The 26,700-nt window shown below is 69.3% G+C and overlaps 4 protein-coding genes across 10 annotated transcripts; 2 read left to right on the top strand and 2 right to left on the bottom strand.

The window, feature by feature from the left end:
• The first annotated feature begins 448 nt into the window (after positions 1-448).
• RPS15 (ribosomal protein S15) lies at positions 449-2,662 on the top strand. The gene is made up of 4 exons (XM_063358039.1): positions 449-535; positions 851-936; positions 1,621-1,855; positions 2,491-2,662. The coding sequence occupies exons 1-4, from the start codon at positions 533-535 to the stop codon at positions 2,602-2,604; spliced, it is 438 nt and encodes a 145-aa protein (XP_063214109.1). The 5' UTR covers positions 449-532; the 3' UTR covers positions 2,605-2,662.
• Positions 2,663-4,414: 1,752 nt separating this feature from the next.
• APC2 (APC regulator of WNT signaling pathway 2) lies at positions 4,415-21,899 on the top strand. Of its 4 annotated transcripts, none has more exons than XM_063357936.1 (15): positions 4,415-4,500; positions 9,487-9,645; positions 9,913-10,003; positions 10,107-10,275; positions 10,385-10,493; positions 10,632-10,745; positions 11,094-11,171; positions 12,713-12,805; positions 12,903-13,287; positions 13,449-13,544; positions 13,706-13,845; positions 13,955-14,032; positions 14,112-14,228; positions 14,320-14,534; positions 14,629-21,899. In XM_063357936.1, exons 2-15 carry the CDS (start codon positions 9,505-9,507, stop codon positions 20,096-20,098), a joined length of 7,296 nt encoding a protein of 2,431 aa, XP_063214006.1. In that variant the 5' UTR covers positions 4,415-4,500; positions 9,487-9,504; the 3' UTR covers positions 20,099-21,899. The 4 variants fall into 4 exon arrangements, with proteins under 4 accessions (XP_063214006.1, XP_063214002.1, XP_063214004.1 ...); XM_063357932.1 differs by having other exon boundaries at positions 11,094-11,174; XM_063357934.1 differs by having other exon boundaries at positions 4,416-4,500; positions 9,484-9,645; positions 11,094-11,174.
• Positions 20,740-23,928, bottom strand: LOC134526255 (granzyme M-like). Of its 3 annotated transcripts, none has more exons than XM_063357967.1 (7): positions 23,791-23,928; positions 23,473-23,682; positions 23,124-23,283; positions 22,870-23,014; positions 22,310-22,564; positions 21,886-22,101; positions 20,740-20,876 (listed from the first exon to the last, which is right to left on the bottom strand). In XM_063357967.1, exons 2-7 carry the CDS (start codon positions 23,531-23,533, stop codon positions 20,856-20,858), a joined length of 858 nt encoding a protein of 285 aa, XP_063214037.1. In that variant the 5' UTR covers positions 23,534-23,682; positions 23,791-23,928; the 3' UTR covers positions 20,740-20,855. The 3 variants fall into 3 exon arrangements, with proteins under 3 accessions (XP_063214037.1, XP_063214036.1, XP_063214038.1); XM_063357966.1 differs by having other exon boundaries at positions 23,473-23,572; positions 23,796-23,928; XM_063357968.1 differs by having other exon boundaries at positions 23,473-23,572; positions 23,791-23,906.
• On the bottom strand, positions 23,887-26,430 carry C22H19orf25 (chromosome 22 C19orf25 homolog). 2 transcript variants are annotated; one of them, XM_063357976.1, is made up of 3 exons: positions 26,416-26,430; positions 25,118-25,290; positions 23,887-25,036 (listed from the first exon to the last, which is right to left on the bottom strand). In XM_063357976.1, the coding sequence occupies exons 2-3, from the start codon at positions 25,263-25,265 to the stop codon at positions 24,840-24,842; spliced, it is 345 nt and encodes a 114-aa protein (XP_063214046.1). In that variant the 5' UTR covers positions 25,266-25,290; positions 26,416-26,430; the 3' UTR covers positions 23,887-24,839. The 2 variants fall into 2 exon arrangements, with proteins under 2 accessions (XP_063214046.1, XP_063214045.1); XM_063357975.1 differs by lacking the exon at positions 26,416-26,430 and having other exon boundaries at positions 25,118-25,449.
• Between the last annotated feature and the right edge of the window lie 270 nt (positions 26,431-26,700).

Raw genomic sequence — 26,700 nt, 5'->3', positions numbered from 1 at the left:
CTCCTGGGGGAGGCAGGAAGGTGGTGGAAGATGAAGGTCCATCACTGGAAGATGATGGTCCATCACTAGAAGAGGGAAGGTCCATTGCCAGAAAATGGAACGGCCAGTGCTGGAAGATGAAGGCTGCTGCCTTCCCACAAGACGAGCACCTCTTGGCCGGAGCAGGGTGATGGACGCTCGGAGCCATCCTCAGGGCTGGCTGATGGTTGACACTGATGGTGAAGGCGACTTTGGTCCCTCGCTGCTGCTGTCCCCTGGGCCGCGGGAAGGAGCAGCTCGGCCCAGGACCGACCACCAGGTTGTGGTGGCCCACAACCACCAGCCCCCTCCGTCGGGCCGGGAGGGGCTCGTCCCCTCCTGTGCCCTGCCCCTGCCCACGGGGGCGCGGCCCCTTTAAGGGCAGTGAGGGCGGAAGCGCCGCCGGAAGCTGCGGCAGGGGCGGGGCTACTCACCGCTTCCGCCCCGCCACCGCTCTCGCGAGATCCGCCGCTTCCGGCCCCGGCGCGGCCCTTTCCGCGGAGACCCGGCCAAGATGGTGGGTGCGGGCGGCGGCGCCGGCGGCGCTCATCGGGCTCCATCCGCCGCGGGGGCGGCCGCGCGGGGCCGGGGGCGCCGCTGCCGGCGGGGGCGGCGTCGGTTCCTCCCCGGGGGGCGGAGGGGTGGCGGCCCCCGGGCCCTGCCTGGGCCGCGCTAGGCCTCAGTGCGGCGGGAGCCCGGGTGGGCCCGGCGGTGGGGAGCGGGGGGGCGGCCGGCGGAGCTCGATGCTCGGTGTCAGCGGGGGTGGAGGTGGGTCTCGGCGGCCCTGACGCCCCCTCTGTCTTTCCCTCCCTCCCTGGCGCTGCCGCTGCAGGCGGAGGTGGAACAGAAGAAGAAACGAACCTTCAGGAAATTCACCTACAGAGGGGTGGACCTGGACCAGCTCCTCGACATGTCCTAGTAAGGGCCGGGCTGGGGCTGCCGCCCTCTGCTCCGGCGGCGTTAAAACAACCGTAATAACCCGTGTTTGGGGGGTTCTGTAGCCCCTCCCCTGGGCTGTTGGCCTGGTTTGGGGGCTAAACCCAAACCGCGACAGCGCTTGGAAGTGGGGCCCCCGACGTGAGCTGTGGGAGCGGGGCCAGAGGTGCTGGGAGGGCTGGAGCCCCTCTGCTGTGGGGACAGGCTGAGAGAGCTGGGGGGGTTCAGCCTGGAGAAGAGAAGGCTCCGGGGAGACCTTCCAGCCCCTTCCAGTCCCTAAAGGGGCTCCAGGAAAGCTGGGGAGGGACTCTGGAGCAGGGAGGGGAGCCACGGGACGAGGGGGAAGGGTTTTACACTGAAAGGGGGGAGATTGAGATGAGATGTGAGGAAGAAATTCTTGGCTGTGAGGGGGTGAGCCCCTGGCCCAGGTTGCCCAGAGAAGCTGTGGCTGCCCCATCCCTGGAGGGGTTCAAGGCCAGGTTGGCCGGGGCTTGGAGCAACCTGGGCTGGTGGGAGGTGTCCCTGCCCAGGGCAGGGGGTGGCACTGGATGGGCTTTAAGGTCCCTTCAACCCAAACCATTCCATGATTCTGAGTCCCTGAGTGGGTGACACTGCCGGTGCGGGGTCCCTGGGGAGCTGCAGGCTCAGTCTCTCCATCCCTTGCAGCGAGCAGCTGATGCAGCTGTACAGCGCCCGGCAGCGCCGGCGTCTCAACCGGGGGCTGCGCCGCAAGCAGCACTCCCTGCTCAAGCGCCTGCGCAAGGCCAAGAAGGAGGCGCCGCCCATGGAAAAGCCGGAGGTGGTGAAGACCCACCTGCGGGACATGATCATCCTCCCCGAGATGGTGGGCAGCATGGTCGGCGTGTACAACGGCAAGACCTTCAACCAGGTGGAGATCAAGGTGAGGCGTCACGGCAGCGTCCCATAGCTGGGTCCTGGCCCGAGCTGAGCACCCTGACCGCGTCTGCGTTCGGTTTTTAACACTTAGTGTAATCCTGCTCCTGCCCTGGGGCTGAGGGGGAGGTCAGGGCTCCTGCTCGGAGCAAACCTGGCCCGGGGGGACCCCAGAAGTGTCCATCCCTGCTCGCAGCAGGGTCTTAAGGCCTCAGGAGGCTTCAGTGGAGCTTGGGAGTAACCGAATGCCATGGCTGGTGTGAGCGCACAGGTGCTGTTTCGTCAGGGGCGCCGGGGCCATGCCCTCACTGCGCTCGGTTCTCCGCCAGCGCCAGTTTCTGATGAAGCAGATCCCTGAGGTTTCCTGGGAGTGGAATAACCTGGGAAGCGGTGTGACCTGATACCGGTGGTGGGATTAAATGGCGTTTTCTGCTCGTACCTGGCATTAAATCCAACCTGAAAGTGCACCAAAAGCTCTGTGTCCCCTCTGATGTCCCCTCTGCTGGGGGGCACGGCGCTGGTCGGGGCAGGGGGGGCAGAGGGAGCCCATCATCCTGCCGAACCCCTCTGGCTCCACGCAGAGCCGACAGCGCCCGTTGCCCACAGGAACGGGCCAACACGGATCTCTCTTTTCTCTTCCAGCCCGAGATGATCGGCCACTACCTGGGGGAATTCTCCATCACGTACAAGCCGGTGAAGCACGGCCGGCCTGGCATCGGTGCCACCCACTCTTCCAGGTTCATCCCTCTGAAGTAAAGCGCTGCGGGGAGCCTTTTCTACCTGTAAATAAAGAAATTTCTGCCCGCTGTCTCTCCCCGGCCTCGCGGTTCCTGGGGGCTCGTGGCGGGGTGGGGTGTGGGCTGCGGCGAGCAGAACTCTTCCGTCTTTGTCATGGTTTGGTGTTTTCCTGAAGGTTCCTTTCCTTTTTCTGGCACACCTTTTCGGTAAACACACGCAGCAAACGCTTCTCTTCAAGCGGGTTTATTAATGAAATTCCTTGTGCTTTGCTGGGAAGTGGTGACCGGCACTTCCATCTACTGAACTTCATCTCTGGCGTTTCCAGCACGGCTCGGATCGCCCCGGAGCGCGGCCAAGGGCTGGGTGGGCTGAGCCGGGGGGCAAAGCCGATGGAGGGCTGGGTGGGTGCCCGGGGCTTTGGAACCGGCCCCCTCTCCTGGGGGGAAGCTGCCGTGGCCCCATTGTGGGATGCTGAGATCCCAAACAGTGATTTCCTCGTCTTAGAATTGGGATTCCCAAGGGTTTTGGTGCGGGCGCGGTGGTTGAGCTGGTGGGTGGCAGCGTGGGTTGGGCGGGAGGAAGGTTTCCCGTGGCGGTGCCAGGGGGAGAAGCTGCTCCTCGGGACACGCAGAGGGTCTGGCCGGGCACCGGGGCTTTGCTCCCTGTTGTCATCGTGGCTGCCGTGCCAGCACCACCGCCCTGCCCCGGCACCTCTGCGGCGTTGGCACAACCTGCGCCGGGGAAACCTCGTGACCTTCAGGTGGGCAGTGACGCGGGCGTGTGGCCGCGGTGTCCCGCTGCCGGAGATGGTGGCGAACGCGCTGGTGGTCGGACTTGGTGATCTCGGAGGTCCCTTCCAACCTAAATTCTGTGATCCTCTGGTCTCATCCCAGTTTTACCAGGATGGAGCGGCCGCGCTTCTGCCCCACGGGGCCTCGGCACTGGCACCGGCCTCTGGTCACATCGGACGAGGGGAGGGTGGCAGCGGGGGCCGTGCCCGGGGCCTTGGGGCCAGGACAGGCTCCGGGGACGGTTTTGGCTCATCCCTGAGCGTGTTACGGCGTCTCTCGGGGCCTGGCACCTGCCCTCGGGGTCATTTAAACACACACCAGCCCCATCCTTGTCCCCGGTGGTGCCGCAGCACGGCCGGGGCCATTTGTCCTTTAGGGAATGTCTCATGTCACCTGTCTCCGTGTCCCTTTTGTCCAAGCAACATGACCATGACTGTGACCGGCCTGGAGCAGCCCACGCTGGTGGAGGGGGACAGGGTGGGGGTCCCTGCGCCTGGACGGGGCCATGTCTGCACCCTCAGCCCGGTTCCTCTCCCCGAGCCCGTCCCAGCCCCCGGGACCCCCCCGGCCTGGAGGTGGGTGACGGTGGCCTGGGTGTGCGTGGGGCACGGCACGGGTGACGGCCGGGGGCTGGATGTGGCCCCCTGTTGGGTCCAGCCACGGGGGAAGGTGGCCACGGGGCTTCATGGGCCGGAGGTCCCGTTCGCCCCGGGGGGCTGCTGGGCTCAGCCCTGCACCGGGCAGAGTGACCCCCCCCGCAAGGGCTGACCCCCCCCCGGGCACGGTGACAGCCCCACCGGCGCGGGGGTGGGGGGGGGCAGATTTGCCCCAGCAACGGGCCAGGTGCTGCAACCCCCCCGGTTTGGGGGGGCTTAGAAAAGAGGCGGGGGGAGGGGGGGGTGGATGGAGACCACCACGGGCAGCGGGGGGGGCCCCTCGTCCCCCCCCCCCCTGCCCCGCCACAAGGCCGGGGGGGGGTGGCGCGGGGAGCCCCCTCCAGCGGCGCCGCTGGAAAATCCCGGCCGGGAGCGGCGCGGGGGGGGGGGCGGGGGCGGGATGCGGCTGTTCGGGGCCGCGCCGGCTCCGCGCCCAGCTCCGCAAAGCCGCCGCCGCCGGGGATGAGGTACGGCCGCACCTGCCCCCCCCGCACCCCCCGGCTACCCCCCCGCACCCCTCCGACCCCCGGGGGGGTCCCGGCGGCTCCGGCCGCTGCAGCCGCCGGGGATGGGGGGGACCCGGGGGGGCTGCGCGGCGGGGGCGGGGGGGGGGGTCCGCCGGGCTGGGGGAGGAGGGGGGTCGGGGTGCGGTGCCGCGTTGCGGGGGGGGGTCGGATGCGGCGGGGGGGACCCCGATCTGTGCCCCCCCCCCGCGGCGGAGGGTGCCCCCGGCCCTTGGCTGCGCTGAATCTGCCGTCATGCGGCGGGCGCGGCTCCATCCCGGGGGATCGAGGGGGGATCGGGGGGGGGGGGGGGAATCGGGGGATCTGGGGGGATCGAGGGGTCCGGGGGCGGGGGGGGGGGTGTCGGACAGCGTTTAGCCCCCGCGTCCCGCATCCCCGGCTGCGGGGACAAAGGGCGGACAATGCCCGGGCGCCGCCGGGAGCCCCCGGGCGGGGGCGGGGGGGCAGCACCAACGTCCCCATCCTCATCCCCATCCTCATCCCCATCCTGCGGACAGGGGGTGGGGGGGGGCAGCGGGGGCCGCGGCTTGGGGGGGGTGTCCCCACTGGGGTGGCAGCGTCTCCCCCCGCCCCGATGCGGGCTTACCCCCCCCCCCCCCCCCCGCGGAGCCCCTCCCGATGCTCCTGGGCTGAACCGGGCGGCTGGGGCTGAGCCCCGCACCCCAAATGCGCCCCCCCCCGCCAACCCCAGCCTGCCCCTCACAAACCTCGGCCTCCAAACCAGCCCCCCAACCCTGACACCCCCCCCCCCCCAATCTGCCCCACATCCCTGCGGGTGCGGGATCCCAGCGGGGTCCCAGGGCCGTGTCCCCAGCACCCCCCCCCCCCCCCCCCCAACCCGGGTGTGGGGCGCGGGGCGACGGGCTGGCAGCGTTCCTGCCCTCCGACCCCGCTTCCCACGGTCGCCCACGGCCAACCCTGCCCCTGCGTGGGGCAGGTGGGGGGGGGGGGTGGCCCTGGGGGTCCCTGCATGGGGGTGTCTCTGCTGGGGATGTGGGGGGAACCCCAGTGCTCGCCCCCCCGGGGCCCTGCCAGGGCTCCACGCTTGTCCAAAGGCCGCGATGTGCGTGTGCACGCGTGTGCATGCGGCATACGTGCGTGTGTGCACGCCGGTGTGGGAGCAGCCGCTGTGGGGGGGGGTGATGGGGGGGGTGGGAGGGGGGCGATGCCGCATGCGGAGGGCGCGGGTCCCGTGTGCCCATGTCCCTGCATGTGTCCCCAAGTGTGCCCTGCGTGTGCCCAGCAGCTGTGCTGGCGGGGGGGGGCTGTGTGAGCGGGGCCGGCCTGATGCTCCCTGGGGTGGGTTTGCTGTGGTCGGGGGTCCCTGGGGCCACCACACGCGACCGGGTCGATCAGCGGGAGCTGGTGACAACACACTGTTTGTTTAACGTCCCGGGGGGCTCCGGCAGCCGCAGCCGGTCGGGGGGCTCAGATGTGGCTTCTGCCCCAGGCGGCTGCGCTCGGCCGATGCTGCAAGCGCTGGGGCCGACGGTGGTCCCCGTCCCCGTCCTCATCCTCATCCCCATCCGCAGGGAGGATGGTGCTGCCGCCGGGCTGGAGGGAGCTGGGGGGATGTGTGGGGGTGTGGTGTGCGGGGGGGTATGTGGGGTACACGGCTCCCCCAGCCCTGCCCTGCTCTGCCTGGGCCAAGGTGGCGCAGCGCGGTGTAAAAGGCCGATGCAGGGGGTCGGACGGTGCAGGGGAGGACAGGGCAGGGCGGCGAGCAACGGGTGCAGTGGGCAGCGCAGAGGAGCGCAGTGGGGCGCAGTGGGGCGCAGTGGGCAGCACAGCGGGTGCGGTGGGCAGCGCGGTGGGCAGCGGGTGCGGTGGCAGCTCAGATGCTGCTTCTCCCCCCCCCCCCCCATTTGCTGCAGCATCTGCCCAGCCAGGACCTTCCCGCTCAGATCCAGGCCCTGCCGGTGGCCTCGGTCGGTCCCGGGGTGCCCCGAGCAGAGAGGGACGGCTGCTGGGTGTCGGGGGAGACGGGTCCCCAGGGCCCGGAGCCATCGCATCCCCCCCCGGACTGTGCCCACAGCGCCCCACGGCCCTGCCTGGCACCCCCCATAGAGCCCCCGGCAGCCCGTGGGGGGGACACTGGGTCCCATGGGACAGTGACCGCCGCGGTGCCGGAGCGTGGGCTGCGGGAGCGGAGCTGCAGCCTTGGGCCCCCCTCCTCCTCCCCCCCCCCCACCCCCCCCGCGTTTTCCCGCAGCCCCGGCCCCCCCTTTCCCCGTTGTGTCTAGACGCTTCGCAAATGCAGGTGCGGCCGCACCAGCCCCTCCCCGCAGGCTGCAGATCCCCCGCGCTGCTGCGGGCCCCCGCGCTCGCCCGGACGCGGGGGTGGCAGAGCGCAGACCCCCCCCCCCCAAATCAGCCTCCCCCCCAGCACCCCCACCAGGCTCCCCTGGCCAGGGCAGGATCTGGTGGGGGGGGCTGGTGGTGCCCCAACCCTGCGGCTGCACCGACAGCCCCCCGCCCAGAGCTGCGGGGGGGGGTCCCACAGACTGGCCACCGCCCCACTGAGGAGCTGCAGGAGCCCCCCAGGCCCTTCCAGCCGCTCTCTGTCCCAGCAGCAGCCCCCCCCCTCGCCCCCCCCAAACCAAAGCTGTCACCGCAGGGCTGTGGGGATGGGGCGTCGTGGCTGGGGGGGTAACGGACATCTCCGTGTCTCGGTTCCCCCCCCCCACCGCAGTGCAATGGGGCTGGTGCCTGGGGTGTCCAGCAGCCGCATGTCCCAGCCCGTCCTGCAGCATGACACAGCACCGGGGGGGGGTGGTGGCCAGAGCACCCCGGCACCGCGCAGGGCGGGGGCACCCCGAGAGCAGCCTTGGGCAGCGAGGGGGGGGGAGCTCAAGCAGCACCCACCCCCAGCCGAGCGGGGGGAGAGTCCTGGCTCTGAGCAGTTCCATCGGCACAGAGAGGTTTGGGGTGGGGAGGGTGGGGGGGGACGTGCTGCCCTGCAGGCGCAGGGACCCCCCTCGCGGCTTTCATCCTCCCCGCTGTGCTGACCCCCCCCCGTGTCTGGGGGGTGCTCGGGAAGGGCCACGGACCCGCCTGCGCTGCCCCCATCCGCTGTCGCCGTAGCAACGGGAGGCCCTGCCGAACCCGCACCCTGCATCCCGCATCCTTCATCCCACATCCCGCATCCCGCATCCTTCCTTCATCCCCCATCCAACATCCCGCATCCTTCATCCCTCATTCCTCATCCTGCATCCATCCCGCATCCCCCATCCTTCATCCCTCATCCCACACCCCTCATCCTGCATCCCTCATCCCGCATCCTTCATCCCTCATTCCGCATCCATCCCGCATCCCCCATCCTTCATCCCTCATCCCACACCCCTCATCCCGCATCCTTCATCCCTCTTCCCGCATCCCGCATCCCTCATCCCACACCCTCCCTCCTGCGTCCATCATTGTCCATCCTGCCGCCTGTATCCTGCATCCCTCGCCCCGCATCCCCCATCCCACACCTCCTGTCCCTCCGCCACCCCCCACCCTCTGCTCCCCCACCCCACTCCCTCCCTGCCACCCCATGCCCAGCCCCCCCCCCCGGGGTTATTTCTCCCCTGGGGGGGTTTATTTGCCGCCTGGGCAGCGGTGCTGGGGGGGGGATTTGCACCGGGGGGTCTTTGTCTTTCTCCGGGAACGTGGCTGGCCCCGGCGCGGCGTGGGCAGAGCTGGGCGGTGGGGAGGGTGGGGGGTACCCCACAGCGGAGCCTGGGTGGGGGCAGAATGGGGGGGCTCCCAGCCGTCGTGGGGCGCAGGGTGGCGGGAGAGGTTGGGAGTGGGGGCCGGGATGGCTCCTGGGGTGGGAAGGACATTGGCGGGGACTTGGGGAGCGTACGGGGGTCCCGCCTCTGCCCAGAGGGGCCTCTGTGCTGGCTGGGGGGGTGCCGGGACCCCCCCAAAGGGAAGCAGAGGGAGCTCAGGGCGTTCGGGAGTGGCTGTGGGGCAGCTTTGGGTGCGCAGGGACACGGGGGATCGATCCACGCCCCGGGCAGCCGCCGTCCCTGACCCCGCTGTGGCAGCCGGGGGCGGGGGGGGGATGACACGGGCCCGATCCTGCCCTTGTGCTCTGGGGGACACGGGGAGGGACGAGCCCACGAGCGCTTGCTCGCGCTGAGATGGGGGGTGCAGTGGGGTGGGGTGGGGGGAGAAGGGCAGCCCCCCAGCTCTGCTGTGCCCCCCCCCCCCATCTGTGCACACCCATTGCACGCACACTCGTGCTCACACGTGGCGCTGACGAAGGCGGCGCGGGGCCATCGCGCTGGCAGCCGCCAGCCTGACCCGCTGGGGCGGTGACGAGGGGTCCCTGTCCTTGTCCCTGACCCCCCCCTCCATGTCCACGCGTCCCGGCGCCGTGCGTCCCCCCGGCAGGTGCGAGGGGTGGCTGTGGGTGCTGCGGCAAGGAGGAGGTTTGGGGGGGCCGGGGACAGCTGGCAGGGACGACAGGGGGGTCTGGGGGGGGGACAAAGCAGGGCCGGGGGTGCTGGCAGGGGGGGGGCCGGGGCTGGCCCTGCTGCGGGAGGGAGCGAAGCGAGAGATGGTTGAGGGGAAGGAGAAAGACAAAAGCGAGACAAAGGGGGAAGGGAGCGGAGGGCTGAGCTGCTGCGGAGGATGGAAATCAGGCAGGGGATGGCGGGGGCTTTGCGGGGGGGGCCGGGGCTGCCGGCATTGGTGGGGGGGTGCCGGGGCCAAACACCCACCCTGTGCTGGGGACGTCCCTTTCGGGAGGCTTTGAGGGGGGCACTTGCTCTTGCGGGGGCAGTTTGTCCCCTCCATGGATGGGGGTGTGTGTGCGCGTGAGGCTGTGGGGTGGTCCCGGGGAGGGTGTTGGGGTGCTGGGGGGCAGCGAGGGTGCTGGGGGCAGGCTGCAGGGAGCACCCCGGGGTGCTGCCCACCTCTCCCCCCCCGCCCCCCAAGCAGGCGCTGGAGGAGGTGAAGATGTCCGGCTCCATCGCCTCGTACGACCAGCTGGTGCGGCAGGTGGAGGCGCTGAAGAAGGAGAACAGCCACCTCCGGCGGGAGCTGGAGGACAACTCCAACCACCTCTCCAAGCTGGAGAATGAGACCTCGGACATGAAGGTGAGGACAAGCCCCTGGGGGTGGCAGGGGGGGAAGGAGGGACGGGACACACACACACACACACGACACACGGACCCTACGCTGGGGCTGCGGGGAAGGGCGCGCGGGGGGTTTCCCAATGTCGTAGAATCACGGAATGGTTCAGGTTGGAAAGGACCTTAGCGATCATCTAGTTCCAACCTCCCCCCTGCCATGGGCAGGGGCACCTCCCACGAGACCAATGTCCCCGTCCCCCCCCCCCCGACGACGTCTCCATCCCTATTTTAGGAGGTTCTGAAGCACCTCCAGGGCAAGCTGGAGCAGGAGGCGCGGGTCATGGTGTCCTCGGGGCAGACGGAGGTCCTGGACCAGCTGAAAGGTGGGTGCCCAGGCAGGGTGGGGAGTGTGTGTGTGTGTGGGGGGGTCCCCGCTGAACACCCCCCCCCCCCACCCCAATCTCACGCCGCTGTCCCCGTCCCCAGCCCTGCAGATGGACATCACCAGCCTCTACAACCTCAAGTTCGCCCCGGAGGTGGCCGGAGCCGGGCGCAACGCCGAGGACAACCCGCCGCCACCCGCGCCCCACCGGGATGTCAGCGGGGACCTGGGCAGAGCCACCTTCCGGATGCTGGAGGAGCTCGACCGGGAAAGGTGACGGCCGGAGAGGGGGATGAAGGGGACCGGGGTTGGGGGGGGTGGGGGGGGCGGTGGATGGGGGGGCTGCGGACCGTGCTGACGGGGGCTCCCGTCCCAACCCCAGGTGTTTTCTGCTGGGCGAGATCGAGAAGGAGGAGAAGGAGAAGGTGTGGTATTACGCCCAGCTGCAGAGCCTGGCCACCCGCCTGGACGAGCTGCCCCACGTGGAGACGGTGAGCGGGGGACATCCCGGCCACCCCCCCACCCCCCCCCCCCACCGCCTCACCCTCCCCGGCCCCGGGGGCGCCGGCAGGACCCTGTCCCCCTCACACCGCCGTGTCCCCCCCCCCAACCCCGTGCCTTCCACCCAGTTCTCCATGCAGATGGATCTGATCCGGCAGCAGCTGGAGTTCGAGGCCCAGCACATCCGCTCGCTGATGGAGGAGCGCTTCGGGACGGCCGACGAGATGGTGCAGCGGGCGCAGGTCAGGGCAGGGAACCCCCCCCCCGCCCCAACCTTACACTCCTCTCCTCACACCTCCCATACTGGGTCGAGGTGGCGGGGGGGGGGCTCCAGCTGCTTTCCCACCCCGTCCTGCCACCTCCAGCCCTGTGCACCCCCCTCCCAAACCCCGGTGCACCCTCGCACCCGTCGCCGTGCCGCCTCACGCCCGTCGCCCTTTGCACCCTCGAACGCAGCCCCTCGCACCCTCGCACCAGCACCTTTGCACCGTCCCCGCGCACCCCCCACGCTTGGCTTTAGGGGTCTGGGGGTCTTGGGTGGTGGTGGGGGGGTCCCAGCCCTCTCTGACCCCCCCCCTCTGCCCCCTCAGATCCGGGCGTCCCGGCTGGAGCAGATTGACAAGGAGCTCATGGAGGCGCAGGACAAGGTGCAGCAGCCGGAGCCGCAGGTAGCGGGACCAGGGGCCACCGCCGGGACCCATCCACGGGGCGACAGGACGGAGCCCGGGGAGGGTGGAGGAGGGGTCCAGGCGCAGCCTCCCCCCCGCCATTGTCCCCATCCTGTCCCCCTTGCCCGCCGCCGGCGCGGCACAGCCAGGGCTTTGTGTGGCTCGGGCACCGTGAAATGGGCAGTTGCCATGGAGACGAGAAGTAGGCCATGGCGCGCGGCGGGCGGGCGCGCTGGCTCCCGCAGCATCTGCCGCCGGAGACGCCAGGGCGGGCATCCCGCCATCACCCCGCCATTGTCGTCCCCCCTGCCCCCCGCCGCCATCACCACGGCCCCGCCATCACCCACAGCCCCGCCATCGCCCCCGCTCCCCCATCGCCCAGGCCCCACCATCGCCATGGTCCCGCCATCACCCACAACCCCGCCACCACCCCCACCCTGCCGTCACGCCGCCATCGTCTCCCCCTGCCGTCACCACGGCCCCACCGTCACCCACAGCTCCGCCATTGCCCCCCCCCCGCCATCACTCACAGCCCCGCCATCGCCCCTGCCCCACTATCACCCCTGCTCCCCCATCGCCCTCACCCCGCCATCACCCCGGACCCTCCATCACCCACAGCCCACCATTGTCCCCTCCCCACCATTGCCCCCTCCCTGCCATTGCCCCCAGCCCCGCCATTGTCCCCAGCCCCACCATTGTCCCCAGCCCCGCCATCGCCCCCAGCCCTGCCATCACCCACAGTCCCACCATCGCTACAGTCCCGCCATCGCCACGGCCCTGTCATCACCCCCATCCCGCCATTGCTCCCAGCCCCACCATTGTCCCCGTCCCTGCCATTGCCATGACCCCACTGTCATCTCTGCCCCCTCCATCACCCCCAGCCCCTCCATTACTCATGTCCCCTCCATCACCCATGTCCCCACCGTCACCCGCAGCCCCTCCATCACCCACAGCCACACCATCATCCATGTCCCCACCATCACCCACAGCCCCTCCATTACTCATGTCCCCTCCATCACCCATGTCCCCACCGTCACCCGCAGCCCCTCCCATCACCCACAGCCACACCATCATCCATGTCCCCACCATCACCCACAGCCCCTCCATCGCCGATGTCCCCTCCATCACCCCTTGCCCCTCCATCAACACGGCCCCCCCCACCACCCCCCCCAGCCCCTCCATCGCCCCAGCCCGCCCCACACCCCGCAGAGCCCCTCCATCGCCAGCCCACACGAGCAGCGCCGTGGGCTCAGCCCCGGCCCCATCCACGCTGCCCACCCCGCTCGCCTCGCCCACGCTCTTCCTTTCCCAAACCTGCTGCTGTGGCAGCGCCCCCTCCCCCCCCGCCCCCCCATCAGCCCCGATTCTGTCTTAAAATACAACCCTGGCATTGACGAAAGCAACAATTGCAACGACTGGGAAATGCTGCCGAATTTAATGGCATCAGTGGGTTTCTGGAAAGCGGGGAGGAACCGGGCGGTGGGGGTGAGGGCAGTGCATTGCAACCCCCCCGCCCTTCCCCATCTTCCCCCTCCTTGTAGCTCTGCGGGAAGGTGCCGGGCATGGAGGGGGACGGCAGCCTGGACCCCCCGACCCACCCCGAGGAGGGGGGAAGCAGCCTGGGCAGCAGCAAGGTGAGGGGCAGCCGTGCCGGAGCCCGGCTGGGGTGGGCTGTGTTGGGGTGATGGTGGTGGGGGGAGCCGTGTGTAACCCCCAGTCCCCCTCCCGCAGGTGGAGGTGGTCTTCTGGCTCCTGTCCATGCTGGCCACCAGGGACAAGGACGACATGTCGCGCACGCTGCTGGCCATGTCCAGCTCGCAGGAGAGCTGCCTGGCCATGCGCAAGTCGGGCTGCCTGCCCCTGCTCATCCAGATCCTGCACGACTCGGACGGCGAGCCGGGCCCCCCCGAGAGCCCCACCGGCGCCAAGGACGCCCGCATGCGTGCCAACGCCGCCCTCCACAACATCGTCTTCTCCCAGCCCGACGAGGGCCAGGCCAAGAAGGAGATGCGGGTGCTGCACGTGCTGGAGCAGATCCGTTCCTACTCGGAGACCTGCTGGGACTGGCTGCAGATGCAGAGCAGGGACGGGGGCAGAGGCCCCGAGGGCGGCGCGGGTACGGGGGCGAGCGGGGTGCCGTGCGTGTAGGCACGTGCGTGGTGATGCACGGGGCTGGGAGCATCCGTGTGTGCCGGAGGCGGTGGGCAATGGTTTGGCGGGGGGTGGGGTGTCATTGGGGTCAGACCCCCGGGGCTGACACCCCCCTTCTCCCCGCAGTGCCGGTGCCCATCGAGCCCCAGATCTGCCAGGCCACCTGCGCCATCATGAAGCTCTCCTTCGACGAGGAGTACCGGCGGGCCATGAACGAGCTGGGTGAGCCCGGGGTGGGCGCAGGGAGGGGGCTCCGTCCATCCCTGCCCACCCTCCTCCCCAGTGCCACGGCAGCAGCACTGGGGAGGGGGTGCCGGGGGGACCGTGTGTGTTGGGGGGGGGGGGGGTCCCTTGCCCGAATCATCCCCCATCCCATCCTGCAGGCGGGCTGCAGGCGGTGGCCGAGCTGCTGCAGGTGGACTATGAGATGCACAAGATGACGAACGACCCCCTGAACCTGGCGCTGCGGCGCTACGCAGGGATGGCTCTCACCAACCTCACCTTCGGCGACGTGGTCAACAAGGTCGGGGGGAGCCGGAGGGGGGTAGTGAGGGAGGGGGGGCTTGTGGGGTGGGGAGCGGGGCTGGGGGGGGGCCATGGTGTTGTCCTCACCACCCTCATCCTCCCCGCAGGCGACGCTGTGCTCCCGCCGGGGCTGCATGGAGGCCATCGTGGCTCAGCTGGGCTCCGACAGCGAGGAGCTGCACCAGGTGGGTGCCGGCAGGGTGGGGGGCTGTGCCGGGGAGGGGGATGGTCCCAGCACCCATCCTCCCCGCTCTGCCCTCCCAGGTGGTCTCCAGCATCCTGAGGAACCTCTCCTGGAGGGCCGACATCAACAGCAAGAAGGTGCTGCGGGAGGTGGGCAGCGTGACCGGGCTGACGCGGTGCGCACTGCACGCCGGCAAGGTGAGCGCCGGGGGGTGGGGGGTGAGGGGAAACAGGCACCGGGGCGGCCGGACGGGGGCTGATGGCTGCATGTCCCCCCGCACCGGGACAGGAGTCCACGCTGAAGAGCGTCCTGAGCGCGCTGTGGAACCTGTCGGCGCACAGCACGGAGAACAAAGCCGCCATCTGCGGGGTGGAGGGAGCCCTGGGCTTCCTGGTGAGCACCCTCACCTACAAGTGCCAGAGCAACTCGCTGGCCATCATCGAGAGCGGCGGCGGCATCCTCAGGAACGTCTCCAGCCTCGTCGCCACGCGGGAGGACTATAGGTGAGGTGGCCGTGGGCCGGGGAAGCGGGGGCGATGGCGCCGGGGAGGGGGTCTGGGATGGTGCTGACGGCCGGGGGTCCCCCCTGTCCCGCAGGCAGGTGCTCCGGGACCACAACTGCCTGCAGACGCTGCTGCAGCACCTGCGCTCGCACAGTCTCACCATCGTCAGCAACGCCTGCGGCACCCTCTGGAACCTGTCCGCCCGCAGCCCCCGCGACCAGGAGCTGCTCTGGGACCTGGGGGCGGTCAGCATGCTGCGCAACCTCATCCACTCCAAGCACAAGATGATCGCCATGGGCAGCGCGGCCGCTCTCCGCAACCTCCTCACCAACCGGCCCCCCAAGTACAAGGACACTGCCGTCGTCTCGCCGGGCTCCTGCATGCCCTCGCTCTACATGCGCAAGCAGAAGGCGCTGGAGGCCGAGCTGGATGCCAAGCACTTGGCCGAGACCTTCGACACCATGGAGAAGCAGAGCCTGAAGAGCCAGAGCGCCAAGAAGCCGACACGGCACATGGAGAGCCTGGTGAAGGACTACGCCTCCGACTCCGGCTGCTTCGACGATGATGAGGTGCCCAACATTTCCACCGGCGTGGAGACGGCCAGCGCCTCTGTCCTCTCCATGTTCCTCAACTCCTCCTTCCTCCAGGGGCAGGCGCTGCCCCGGGCGCTGGCACAGAGGCGATGCCCAGAGCCGGAGAAGGACGGCAGCGGCAAGCCGGCCGAGCCCAAGAAACCACCGCTGCCGGAGGATGACGTCTCACTGGCCGCCGAGAAGTTGGCCAACAAGATCTCCAGCACGGTGGCCAAGATTGACAAGCTGGTGGAGGACATCTCCACCATGCACACATCCTCGGATGACAGCTTCAGCCTCAGCTCGGAGGACCACTGCCTGGATTGGCAGTACGGCCCCGAGGAGGTGCACGAGGCGCGTGCCCAGTCCTGCTCGCCATGCCGCCTCTCAGACGCCGGCGGCTTCGCCAAGCGGGAGAGCCTGAGCCGGGCGCACACGCTGCTGCGGCTGAAGACCGCCTACACCAGCCTGTCCAACGACAGCCTCAACAGCGGCAGCACCAGCGACGGCTACTGCACCAAGGAGCACATGAAGCCCTGCACCAGGGCCGCCTTCCTCGACTACCGGGACGAGCTGCAGCGGTACCAGAAGCGGCCGAGCCGGCTCGACCTCAAGAGCATCCTGGGTGGGAAACCGGAGCGGGTCGAACCCCCCACGCTCAAGGGCAGAGACCCGGCTGAGCCGGACAAGCCGGAGCAGCGAGACGTGCCCGAACGGGCCAAGAAGACGGTGACTTTCCCCAGCCCCAAGTCGCTGGAGAAGGAGCCCGAGTGGAAGAAGGAGGCGGGCAGCAAGGTCTCCCCTGACGCCCAGGTCCGCACCATCAAGCTCTCCCCGTCCTACCAGCACGTCCCCCTGCTCGAAAGCCTGGCCAAGAGCGGTGCGGCCGCCGGCGCTGGCCACCATCCCTCGCTCCTGGGCAGAAAGCAAGCCTGGCTGCCCCCCACGCTGTTGCAGACAGCTGAGACCCTGAGCAAGATCCCCGAGAAGCTGCCTGCCCACCCACCAGCCGCGGCGGAGCAGGAGTCGGTGCAGAAGTACTCGGTGGAGGACACCCCCATCTGCTTCTCCCGGTGCAGCTCCCTCTCCTCCCTCTCCTCGGCTGACAACGTGCTGGATGGGCAGAGCCACAGCGAGAATGACCTGGACAGTGACTCGTCCCTGGAGATCCTGGAGATGGAGGAAGGGGACGGGGAAGGTGAGGATGGGAGGCAGGAGAAGGAGAAGGAGAAGACGGCGGATCCGGGTCTGGCCACGCCGGTGGGGATTTCCCAGCCCATCACCATCCCCTTCCCGAAGCGCGACAAGGTCTTCCTGAGGGACACATCACCATCACGCCAGGAGGACCTCACCCCCTCGAGCTCCTCGGAGAACTACATCCAGGAGACGCCACTGGTGATGAGCCGCTGCAGCTCCGTCAGCTCCCTGGGCAGCTTCGAGAGCCCCTCCATCGCCAGCTCCATCCAGAGCGACCCTTGCAGCGAGATGATCAGCGGCACCATCAGTCCCAGCGAGCTGCCCGACAGCCCTGGGCAGACCATGCCGCCCAGCCGCAGCAAGACACCCCTCTTCGAGCTGGGCTGCCAACCGGAGAAGGAGACCAGCCAGTTCAACATCCAGTGGGAGAACAACGTCAAGAAGTTCATGGAGATCACCGACTTCAAGGAGCGCTTCCAGCTGCCCCAGGACCTGGACTCCATGGTCTACTTCACGGTGGAGAAACCCAACGAGAACTTCTCCTGCGCCTCCAGCCTGAGCGCCCTGCCCCTCCACGAGCACTACGTCCAGAAGGACGTGGAGCTCAAGCTGATGCCCACCTTCCCAGAGAAGAACAGCCTGAATTTCGTGGCTCACGAGAAGCGGGAGGAGCGGCGGGAGGAGCGGTACCTGGACGGCCGGCGACGGGCCGACCGCCCCGAGCCCCCCTCCGACGACGATATCGAGATCCTGAAGGAGTGCATCAGCTCCGCCATGCCCTCCCGCTTCCGCAAGGTGAAGACCTCCCTGCTCTCCGGCCAGGTCCTGCACCCCCAGACGAAGAAGCCGGTGCACGTCCCTGTCTACATGCTGGTGCCAGCTCACGCGCACCCCGGCGTCCCCAAGCACCTGCGTGCCACCGCCCGCGACCTCTTCAAGGATGACGACTCCTTCACCGACTCGGCCGACGGGACCCCCGTCAACTTCTCCAGCGCCGCCTCGCTGAGTGACGAGACCCTGCGCTACCCGGCCGGCGAGGAGGCTGAGCACCCCCGCGGCCCGGGGACGGGGCGCCCGGCGGGGGTCCTGCCCGAGGGACACCGCGAGGTGGGCAGCGTCGGCGCCATCCCGGCCAGGAGAGCCGCCTCCGGCAGCTCGGCGCCCGCCCGGCTGAGCTCAACCTGCAAAGGGAAAGCGGGGTCCAGCCGTGGCCAAGGCGGGGAGGGAAAGCGGGGCCAGCCCCCCGCGAAGAGCGGCCCCAGCCTGGAGCTGGAGGTGGGGAGGAGCAGCGGTCCCCCCGGGAGGAAGGATGCTCCCCAGGAGGACGGGGTGGCCTTCCAGTCGCTGTGCCACACCACGCCGACGGAGGAAGCCGTCTACTGCTTCTACGAGCAGGACTCGGACGAGCTGCCCGAGGCGGGCAGGGAGGGGGCCAGCAGCAGAGCCCAGCCCGGCCGGGCGCCCAGGAGGGAGCGCTGGGGTGGCTCCGTCCCCCGGAGCGATCCCGAGCCCGCTGCCCGACCGGTGAAGGCAAAACCACAGAACAACCTCATCGCCGACGAGACGCCGCCGTGCTACTCCCTCAGCTCCTCCATGAGCTCCCTGAGCGACGCCAACCTCTCCGATGGCGAGGAGCGGGGCCAGCCCTGCGGCAAAGCCCCCCGGCAGCGGTCGGCCACGGCAGCGGGGCAGGCACAGGGGGGCTCCCCCAGCTCCCCCAGCCTCAACTCGGAGGACGACCTGCTGCAGAAGTGCATCGGCTCGGCCATGCCCAAGCGCCGGCGGCCCTCGGCTCGCCGGAGGACGGCGGAGCGCAAGCAGAAGCCGCCGGGCACCGTCGGGAGGGACCGGAAGGCGGAGGTGAAGCATCACCCCACCGAGGACGCCGGCTCCGAGCGGGGCTCCGACCTGGACAGCGTGGAGTGGCAAGCCATCCAGGAGGGTGCCAACTCCATCGTCACCTGGCTGCACCAGGCTGCCGCCTCCCTCTCGCGGGAGCCTTCCTCGGAGTCCGACTCCATCCTCTCCTTCGTATCGGGGCTCTCGGTCGGGTCCACCCTGCAGCTCTCCCTGGGCAGGCAGGAGAAGAAGCGGGCCGGCAGCGTGGCGGGCAGGGATGCGGCAAGAAGGGAGCACAGCAAGAGCCGCCCGGAGAGGAAGGATGTGCCGGGTGCCCGTCCCGCCGTCCGCGGAAACGCCAGGGCGGAGCGGAGCCCGGCACCCACCAAGCCGGTGCCCAACCTGCCCGTGGTCTTCCGCGGCAGGACTGTCATCTACATGCCCAGCATGGCCAAGGATGCCCCCAGCCCGCGGGCCACCCCGAAGAAAAGCCCCGCCGCGAAGCCGGAGGCTCCGCCAGCCAAGAACCTCTCCCTGAGCCAGCAGCGCTCGCGGAGCCTCCACCGGCTGGGCAAACCCCCCGAAACCGGGGAGCTGGCGCTGCCCAAGAGGAGCACGACGCCGCCCGCCCGCATCGGCAAGGGACCCCCCTCCTCGGGCTCCTCCCGCACCTCCACCCCCTCCCAGCACGCACCCAAGAAGCTGCCGTCGCCCTCCCAGCTCGCCAAGCAGGGTCCCCCGGCCGCAGGCAAGGCGGGCGGCTCGCCCTCCCCACCGGGACCCCCGGCCAGAGCCCCGGCCCCCAAGTCTCCGGCCCCCAAGCAGTCCAAGACGCAGAAGTCGCCCGTCCGCATCCCCTTCATGCAGAAGCCCAGCAGGAAGGTGCTGCCGGGCCGGGGGGCCATGCCGGTGCTGGAGGAGCAGGTGGACGGTGGCAAGACGCGGGGCGGTGGGACAGGGGGGCCGGGGGGCAGCCGGCTCAACCTGGTGCGGATGTCTTCCACCCGTTCCAGCGGGAGCGACTCGGATCGTTCCGGCTTCCTGCGCCAGCTCACCTTCATCAAGGAATCCTCCAGCCTGCTGCTGCGGCACCGCGCCGAGCTCTCCCCGGCGCAGCCGGCGGCCACGCTGCCCCGCCGCACCTCCCCGCAGCGCAGCCGCGCCGCTCTCCCGGCCGTCTTCCTCTGCTCCTCCCGCTGCGAGGAGCTCAAGGCGGCCAAGCCGGCAGCCCCCAGCCCGCGGCCCCTCGTCCCCAGGGCCCAGCCTGGTGGCAAAGTCGCCGCCGGGGCCAAACCGCCGCGGAGGACCAGCTCGGAGAGCCCGTCCCGGCTGCCGGTGAAGACCAGCATCCCCGCGCCCGAGCCCTTCAAGAGGTACTCGTCCTCGCCCAACATCAGCGTGGGGCGGAGGACGGGCAGCCCGTCCTCCGTCCTCTCCGCCCGCTCCGAGGCTTCGGCGCGGCGGCGGCAGACCGAGGCGGTGCCCGGCGGGCAGCCGGCCAAGCCACCGGTGGTGATGATGAAGGGCACGTGGCGGAGGATCCGGGACGAAGACATCCCCCACATCCTCAAGAGCACCTTGCCCTCCTCCGCCCTGCCGCTGGCGGACGCCGGCGAGGAGGAGCGCCCCGGCTCCCCCGGCCCCAGGAAGACCAGCGACGCCGTGGTGCAGACCGAGGACTTCTCCACCGCCAAGACCAACTCCAGCACCTCTCCCACGCTGGAGACCCACCAGGGGCCCCCGCACGCCCGCGCTGCCTGCGACGGCGAAGCCCCGGCGCCCGCCAAGGCCGCCCTCCCCATCTCCTTCGGCCACGAGGCGCCGGCCGGGACCTTCCCCGCCAGCCGGCACGGCTCCCCGAGCAGAGCCGCCCGCGTCACCCCCTTCAACTACGTCCCCAGCCCCATGGTGGTGACGGCGGTGGCCGAAAAAGCGGTGGAGAAAATCCAGGCTTGAGCAGCTGCCGCCCATGAAGCCCCAGCGAGGGTCCTGTGACACCGCCCCCGCCCCACAGGAGCTGGCCAGGACTGTGCTGGGGGGGGGGGGACAGTGACACAGGATGGCTGGGGACCGGCGTGTCACCGGCTGCCTGCCCCGGCGGGGGTCTTGCTGTACCAGAGCATCATCACGGTTCCCAGTGCCAAGGACTGGGCAGAGCCGGGGGGGGACCCGTGGGGAGCTGGGGCCGGGGCTGATGCCCCAACCTGGCGTGAGCCTTAGTGGCCACCTCCTTCCGCTGATGGCCATCCTGGGACAAGCGGAGGAGGGGGCCGTGTCCCCACATCCCCCCATCCCACTGGCCCGCCTGGGGCAGAGGCTGGTCCAGGGCCTGATCCTGCACACCCACGACGCTGGGTCTCCGCCGCATGCTTCAGCTCATCCCGGCACCGCCACCCAGCTCTGCCAGCGATCGCAGCGCGTTTATTTAACGGGGGGAAGGAAACACATGGCTGGATGAAGGCAGGGAGAGGCTTCGCGGGGGGAGAGCGCGTGGCCGTGGGGAGACAGGGCCGGGATCCCCCATTTGTGCTGCTGGAGGCTCTGAATTAAGGTGCGCAGCTGATTACTAACGGGTGACCTGCAGCCGCGGCGCTTGCACTGGTTCAAGGCGGTTTTGGGTGGAAAAGACGCGGAAGGAGCCGGGCAGGGTCTCGCTGGTGGGCGGATGGGGGGTCCGGACGGGCTCGTCCCAGGGGATGCTCGCAGGGTGGTGTCACGGGGCTGGGGAGCTGCCCTGGGAGGGGACAGGGTGCTGAGCTGGCACCAGGGCGCCCAACCCCTGCAGAAGGGTCTGGGGTCCCTCACCCCCATCCGCAGCCCCCCAGCCTCCCTCCCCCGGGTGGAACACCCGCCCCCCCCCCCCGCCCCATCCCAGCTCGCAGCCAGGACCTTGGCGCGTCCCCATGAGCCGTGGACACGAGTCCATCCAGAACTGGATTACGCCCGCGAACACAGGGGCTTCTGGCCCCAAAGCACGGGGGACGCCCCCGCTCCTGCTGCCAGCGGGGTCCCTGCGCCGAGGCTGGGGTGTGCGGGGAGCGCCTCGGCCCCGGGGAGTGGGACGGGTGCTCCCCAACCCCTTGGGTATCTCCCAGTCCTCCCACCCTATGGCTCGTTGCCCGCTGTGGACGGGGTGACCTGTGAGCCCCCCACATACCAGTGCCATGGGGGGGCTGCAGGGACAGGCCGGGCTGTGGGGACACGTGCAGGGGACACACACAGAGGGCTGTGGGGACATAGCGAGGGGCTCTGGGGAGTTGCACCGGGGCCACAGGGGTACGCATGGAGGCCAGGGAGATACCAGGGCTATGGGAACACGCTTGGGCATCCCCAGGGACATGCACCAAGGTGGTGGGGACATGCACACCCCGGTACCCGCTGGGGACCTCGGCTCCGGCAGGGCTGGGAGGCTGCAGCCAGCACAGTGGGACCCAGGGCGGTGGCTGAAGAAAAGGGGACAAAGTCCCCGGGGGTGGCATGTGTCCCCAACTCCTGAGTGTTGTAACCGAGCGTGGGATGTGCCAGCAGGGCCAGCATCTCCCCACAGGCTCGGCCGTGGCCCTGGGTTCAAGGCAGCCCCGCTCTCGCCCGTCTCTGCTCCACACGTGCCCGCCGGCTTCAGCCCTCCTCCGCGGACAATCCCGCCGGGTTCCGCCGTGCCCTGCTCCCCCCATCGCTGTATGTATGTACTAAGGATGTTATTTTACCGGGACTCTGGACAGTATTAAGAATTAAAAGCCAACCTGTGTAAATAGGAGGGGGTGGTCTCTCTGTCCCGTGCGCCCGGGCTGGGGGGAGCCGCAGCCCCTCCGCAGCGTTTTCTGGATCCATTTCTTGTGTTTCACGGCCGAGGTGGCGACCGGAGGCTTGAAAGGGTCGGTGGCTTTTTTGCTGCTGAAGGACATGACACCGGCCACCGCCGCCCGCTTCCCGCACACCAAGGGGCTCCCGGAGTCACCCTGGGTGGAGGGTGACAGTGGGGAGCGGACCCTGAGCAGGGTCCAGGGACACCCGCCATGGCCGAGGGGGGCATCTCACCTCTCTGCTGGGGGTGAGCATCCTCCCCAGCGTCCCCCACGCCCAGGAACGGTGGCTCACGGGGAGCAGAGCTTTGCGGCTGCCTGGTCCCGGTGCAAAGCCCTTGGCCCCCCCCACCCGGCTCCTCACCTTGGTGGGTGCCGATCCCCTGTGGCGACCCTGGAAGCAGATCATGGTGGGGGCGATTTCGCCGTTCCAGAAGCGGCTGTTGTTGCACATCCGCGTGTCCAGCACCTCGACCTCCATCTCCTGCAGCGTGGACGAGAGCTCCCCGTGCCCGCGTGTCCCCCAGCCCGCCAGGCTGCACGCCGTCCCCGCCGCCGGCTCCCGCCCCAACAGCCTGACGACCTGCCGCGTCCTACTCAGCGTCACCTTCCCCTTCAGCTGCAGACAGGGTGGTGGGCAGCATCAGACCCCGCCATGGCCCAGAGCGGGGCTGGCAAGGAGCGCCCCGCCACCGCGGCAGCGGGTGGGTGGCCAAGGGGGAGAACCGAGCGGGTGGGAACGTGGAGATGTCACCGAGGTGTGAAAACGCTCGGAGGTGATCAGAGGAAATGTCACCCAGCCACTCGCCCCGGCTACGAGCACGGTGTGAACCTGCTCAGCCCCGATTCCGGCAGCACATCCCCGCACCGCCAAGGCTCCTCCAGCCCCATGGCCAACCCTTCCCTGGCCAGCGCAAGCCCCACCTGGAGCAGGAGCAGGTCGTTTTCAAGCGTCTGGTGGTTGTAGCCAGGGTGGCGACAGGCCGCCTGGATGGGGAAGGTCTGTGTGTCCACCCCGCGATCCTGCAGTCTGTGCAGCCCCACCATCACCGTCCCGACAGCCTCCGTCCTGCCCCACAGCGGGAGATGGTGTTGGCGGGAGCACGGTGCCAGCCACGTGGAGCCCCACCGAGACCCCCATCCCCGCACCGGGATGGATGCGGCCGCTCTGGACTCACCCCGGAGGGACACAGTGGGCGGCCGTCAGCACCCAGCGCTTGTGCAGCAGCGCTCCCCCGCAGGTGCCAGCCCTCGCAATGTGGATGTACACCATGTAGGGCCTGGAGTGGGGTTTGGCCTCGTGCCCCCCGATGACCGATGGCCGAAGCCAGCTCCTGGCTGCCAGGGAGAGGAGAGCCCATCCCCATCCTGCCACCGGCCAGCTGTCCCACCGAGAGGGAGAGGCTGGGGTTCCCCAGCCACCATTCCCTGTCCCCACAGTGCATCCAGCAACCCCATCCCTGCAAGCCGGCTGCCACCCCCCTTGGCCAGCAATGCCAAGACCCCGCTGGCCACCCCAGCCCTCACCCGGCCCGAACGAAGGGAGAGTCAGCAGCAACAGCAGCCCCAGGTGGCCCTTCGTCCCCATCCCTCGCCGGGTGGCAGCCCCTGCTGGCTCCACGTCCCTCTGCGGGGGTGACACGATGCTGCCGTGCTCCACACTGAGTGGGTGCAGCGGCAGAGGTCCCACATCACGTGTGACAGCGGTGTCAGGCGTCAGTGGGGCACAGATCTCCGCTAAGGGGGGCAGGAAGGGGAAGAGGCACCTGCGAGGCTGAACAAGGACCTCGGGGGCTGCAAAACCACCCACAGTGACACGGATGCTCGCTGCGGTTTGACTTTTACCTCACCTCCTGCTCAGCAAGTGACATGGGGGCGTGCGGACACAAAGGCGCATCTTCAGTTCTCCGAGAAGGGTTTTTAATGAGATGTGTGAGAATCCCCAGCGCTGCGGTGACCCGTTGCCACCACCTTTATTAGCAGTACAGGATAACTCCACTCCTGCCACCACGGCTATGGGGCCATCAGACCCCAAACAGGCTGCAAAACCAGAGCCCGGCCCCCAGGGTCCCTCAGCTCTTGGCTTTGGAAGATGAGGCAGCCCTGGCTTTGCGTGCTCCCGAGTGGGGCGGTCTCAGGCTTTTCATCAGCCGGTCGAAGAAGAACTCGGTCTGGTACTCCAGCTCGATGAGGTGCTGCAGGAAGGGAGGCACCTCGGCTTTCTTCACGCCGACGTAGACAGGGATCATCTTGGTCCCGTGGCTGTGGATGATGTGATACAGGTTCCACTGGGAAACACGCTGGCACCACGGGTCGCCCAGGGACTTGGCGGAGAGGAGGAGGATGGCCACCCGGCTGGCCTCGATGACCTCGACGGCAGTCTGGATGACACACATCCCGGCCACTTGGTCCTGGTGCTCTGCGTAGCCCCGAAACCCCTCTTTCTTCAAGCGCTCCGAGATGCAGGAGGCGATGTGGTCATCCTCGGGGCAGTACCAGATGGAGAAGTCATAGGTGAAGCCGCGGCGCAAGGGCGCAGATGACATGCCACCCACCGGCGACAAGGGCACTGAGTTCACAGACAACAGGAACCTAACGTGGGGACTGAGCCTTTCCTCCCGCACCAGGAACCTGCTGCCGCGCCCGGACGGCCCCTCCCCGGCACAGGGAGCAGGTCCCACCACTCCCCGGGGAAAGGTCAGGCTGCCGAGGCGGCACAGCCCCAGCCCCAGCCCTCTGGCGCGCCGGAGAGGCGCTGGCAAACCGCAGCAATGCCAGATCCCCCGGCAAATCAAACGCAATTGGTTCTACCCCCAGTTTGGGCAGGCGAAACTGCAACCGTGGTAGTCCGGGCCGGCCACAGAGAGAAGTCCCGAGCACCGACACGGCCAGCCTCAGCACGCTTTCTGCCTCATTTCGGCGATGCCATGCTCCAGCGCCTCTCCTGCCTGCCGCAGCTCCTCCCGCTGCTGCCGCAGCCGCTCCCGGGATGCCTGCAGCCGCTGGTTCATCTCCACGTAGGACCGGCTCTGCCGGTACAGCCGCTCCCTCTCCTCAGCGGCAGCCTCCTGCCTGCTGGAGCCGGGGAAGCCTGGGGGGGGGGCAGAGCAGGGGGCGTCAGTGGGGCAGGAAGAGCGCCCCCGCCTCGCTCTCCCCCCACCCCGGGACTTACCTGGGGAGGGGTCGTGGTCCCGGTGGGGCTCGGCGGGGAGGAGAAAGACGGGGTCGGCCGGGTGGGTGCTCCGCACGTCGGCCAGGATCTGCTCCAGGCTGGGGGGCTCAGGGCGGGTGGGCAGCACCCGCTTGGTCTTGGAGCTCATCACGGAGCGGCCTCAGGTGCAGGGGCTGGAAGAGGGGGGGCAGGATGAGGGGGCTACCAGACAGACGGACAGCCCACCCCCCACCCCGCGCTGCCCCTCGGACAGAGACCTCCCCCTCCCTGTGTTTCCAAGACAGACAGACCCCCACCATGCTGCACTCCCCCAGACAGACAGACACTCGCCCCCCCCCCAACCCCCTGGGACAGACAGACAGAGACCCCCCTCCAGCCTTGTCCACCCCAGGATGAACAGAGAGGCCCTCCCCCCCCCTCCATCTCCCCCAGGACAGACAGACAGACACCCCCCACCCCGCCACTCTCAGGACACAGTCCCTCCCCCTTATCCACCCCAGGACAGACAGACCGACCTCTCCCCTCGTCCATCCCGGGACAGACAGACACAACACACACCCCCTCTCTGCCCCCCCCAGGACAGACAGACAGACAGAGCTCCCCCTCCCCTGAGACAGACAGACAAATACCGCCCCCCATCTCCCCCAGGATGGACAGACAGACAAATACTGCCCCCCCATCTCCCCCAGGATGGACAGACAGACACCCCCCGGCCCTCAGGATAGACAGACAGAGCACCCCCCTTGTCTATGCCAGGACAGACAGACAGAGTCCCCCCTCAGCCGGAACAGACAAATACCACCCCCACACCCCCCAGGACAGACAGACAGAGCTCCCCCTCCCCCGGAACAGACAGACAAGCACACACACACATACCCCCTCCCCAGGACAGACAGACAGACAGAGCTCCCCCCTTTTCTACGCCAGGACGGACAGACAGAGCCCCCCCCCCCTTCCTCCCCTGGAACAGACAGAAAATACACACACCCCCCTCTTCTCCCCTAGGACGGACAGACAGACAGATACCACCCCCCCACCCCCCCCTCAGGACAGACAGAAAAATCCCCCCTATCCCCCCCCCCCCACCGCCGTCTCCCCCAGAATGGACGGACAGACAGACGCCCCCCAGCCCCAGCCCCAGCCCCAGCCCCAGCCCCAGCCCCAGCCCCAGCCCCAGCCCCAGCCCCAGCCCCAGCCCCAGCCCCAGCCCCAGCCCCAGCCCCAGCCCGACACCCCCCCGCCATCCCCGGGACGGCCACCGAGAGAAGAGACGGCCTCCCCGCCGCCACGCTCCTCACCCGCCACACCCTCCCTCCCCATACCCCTACTTCCGCCGCGCCTCCCGGAACTACGTCATTCCGCCGCGCCCCCCCACCCCTCCGGAGCCACGCCCTCTCTCTTAAAGGCGCTGCACCTCCCTACACACACACGCTCTTAAAGGAGCCGCCGCCCACAAGGAACACACGGGAGAGACGGTCTGGGGAGAACTGGGGGTTTATTGGGGGCAGGAAAGGTGGGGCCTGGGGCTGGGCCTGGGCCCCGCTCGGCCGGGGACCGGCCGAGCGGGGCCCAGGCCCAGCCCC

Source organism: Chroicocephalus ridibundus, chromosome 22 (genome assembly GCF_963924245.1).
Source record: "Chroicocephalus ridibundus chromosome 22, bChrRid1.1, whole genome shotgun sequence".
NCBI lineage: Eukaryota > Metazoa > Chordata > Aves > Charadriiformes > Laridae > Chroicocephalus > Chroicocephalus ridibundus.
Note: the sequence above shows the minus strand (reverse complement) of the source record. Positions and strands in the feature narration are given on the sequence as shown.

Excerpts from the sequence above, each read along its gene's own strand:
- APC2 (XM_063357932.1), top strand. The coding sequence starts at position 9,505 with ATGTCCGGCTCCATCGCCTCGTACGACCAGCTGGTGCGGCAGGTGGAG. Across the intron at positions 11,175-12,712 it reads AGCAGCCGGAGCCGCAGGTA|CTCTGCGGGAAGGTGCCGGG; the intron begins GCGGGACCAGGG and ends CCCTCCTTGTAG. Across the intron at positions 13,846-13,954 it reads TCGGCGACGTGGTCAACAAG|GCGACGCTGTGCTCCCGCCG; the intron begins GTCGGGGGGAGC and ends TCCTCCCCGCAG.
- LOC134526255 (XM_063357966.1), bottom strand. The coding sequence starts at position 23,816 with ATGTCACTTGCTGAGCAGGAG. Across the intron at positions 23,284-23,472 it reads TCTCCCTTCGTTCGGGCCGG|CCAGGAGCTGGCTTCGGCCA; the intron begins GTGAGGGCTGGG and ends TCTCCCTGGCAG. Across the intron at positions 22,102-22,309 it reads GGGGATCGGCACCCACCAAG|GGTGACTCCGGGAGCCCCTT; the intron begins GTGAGGAGCCGG and ends CCCTCCACCCAG.
- RPS15 (XM_063358039.1), top strand. Across the intron at positions 937-1,620 it reads CAGCTCCTCGACATGTCCTA|CGAGCAGCTGATGCAGCTGT; the intron begins GTAAGGGCCGGG and ends CATCCCTTGCAG. Across the intron at positions 1,856-2,490 it reads TCAACCAGGTGGAGATCAAG|CCCGAGATGATCGGCCACTA; the intron begins GTGAGGCGTCAC and ends TTTCTCTTCCAG.
- C22H19orf25 (XM_063357976.1), bottom strand. The coding sequence starts at position 25,265 with ATGAGCTCCAAGACCAAGCGGGTGCTGCCCACCCGCCCTGAGCCCCCC. Across the intron at positions 25,037-25,117 it reads GGACCACGACCCCTCCCCAG|GCTTCCCCGGCTCCAGCAGG; the intron begins GTAAGTCCCGGG and ends CCCCCCCCCCAG.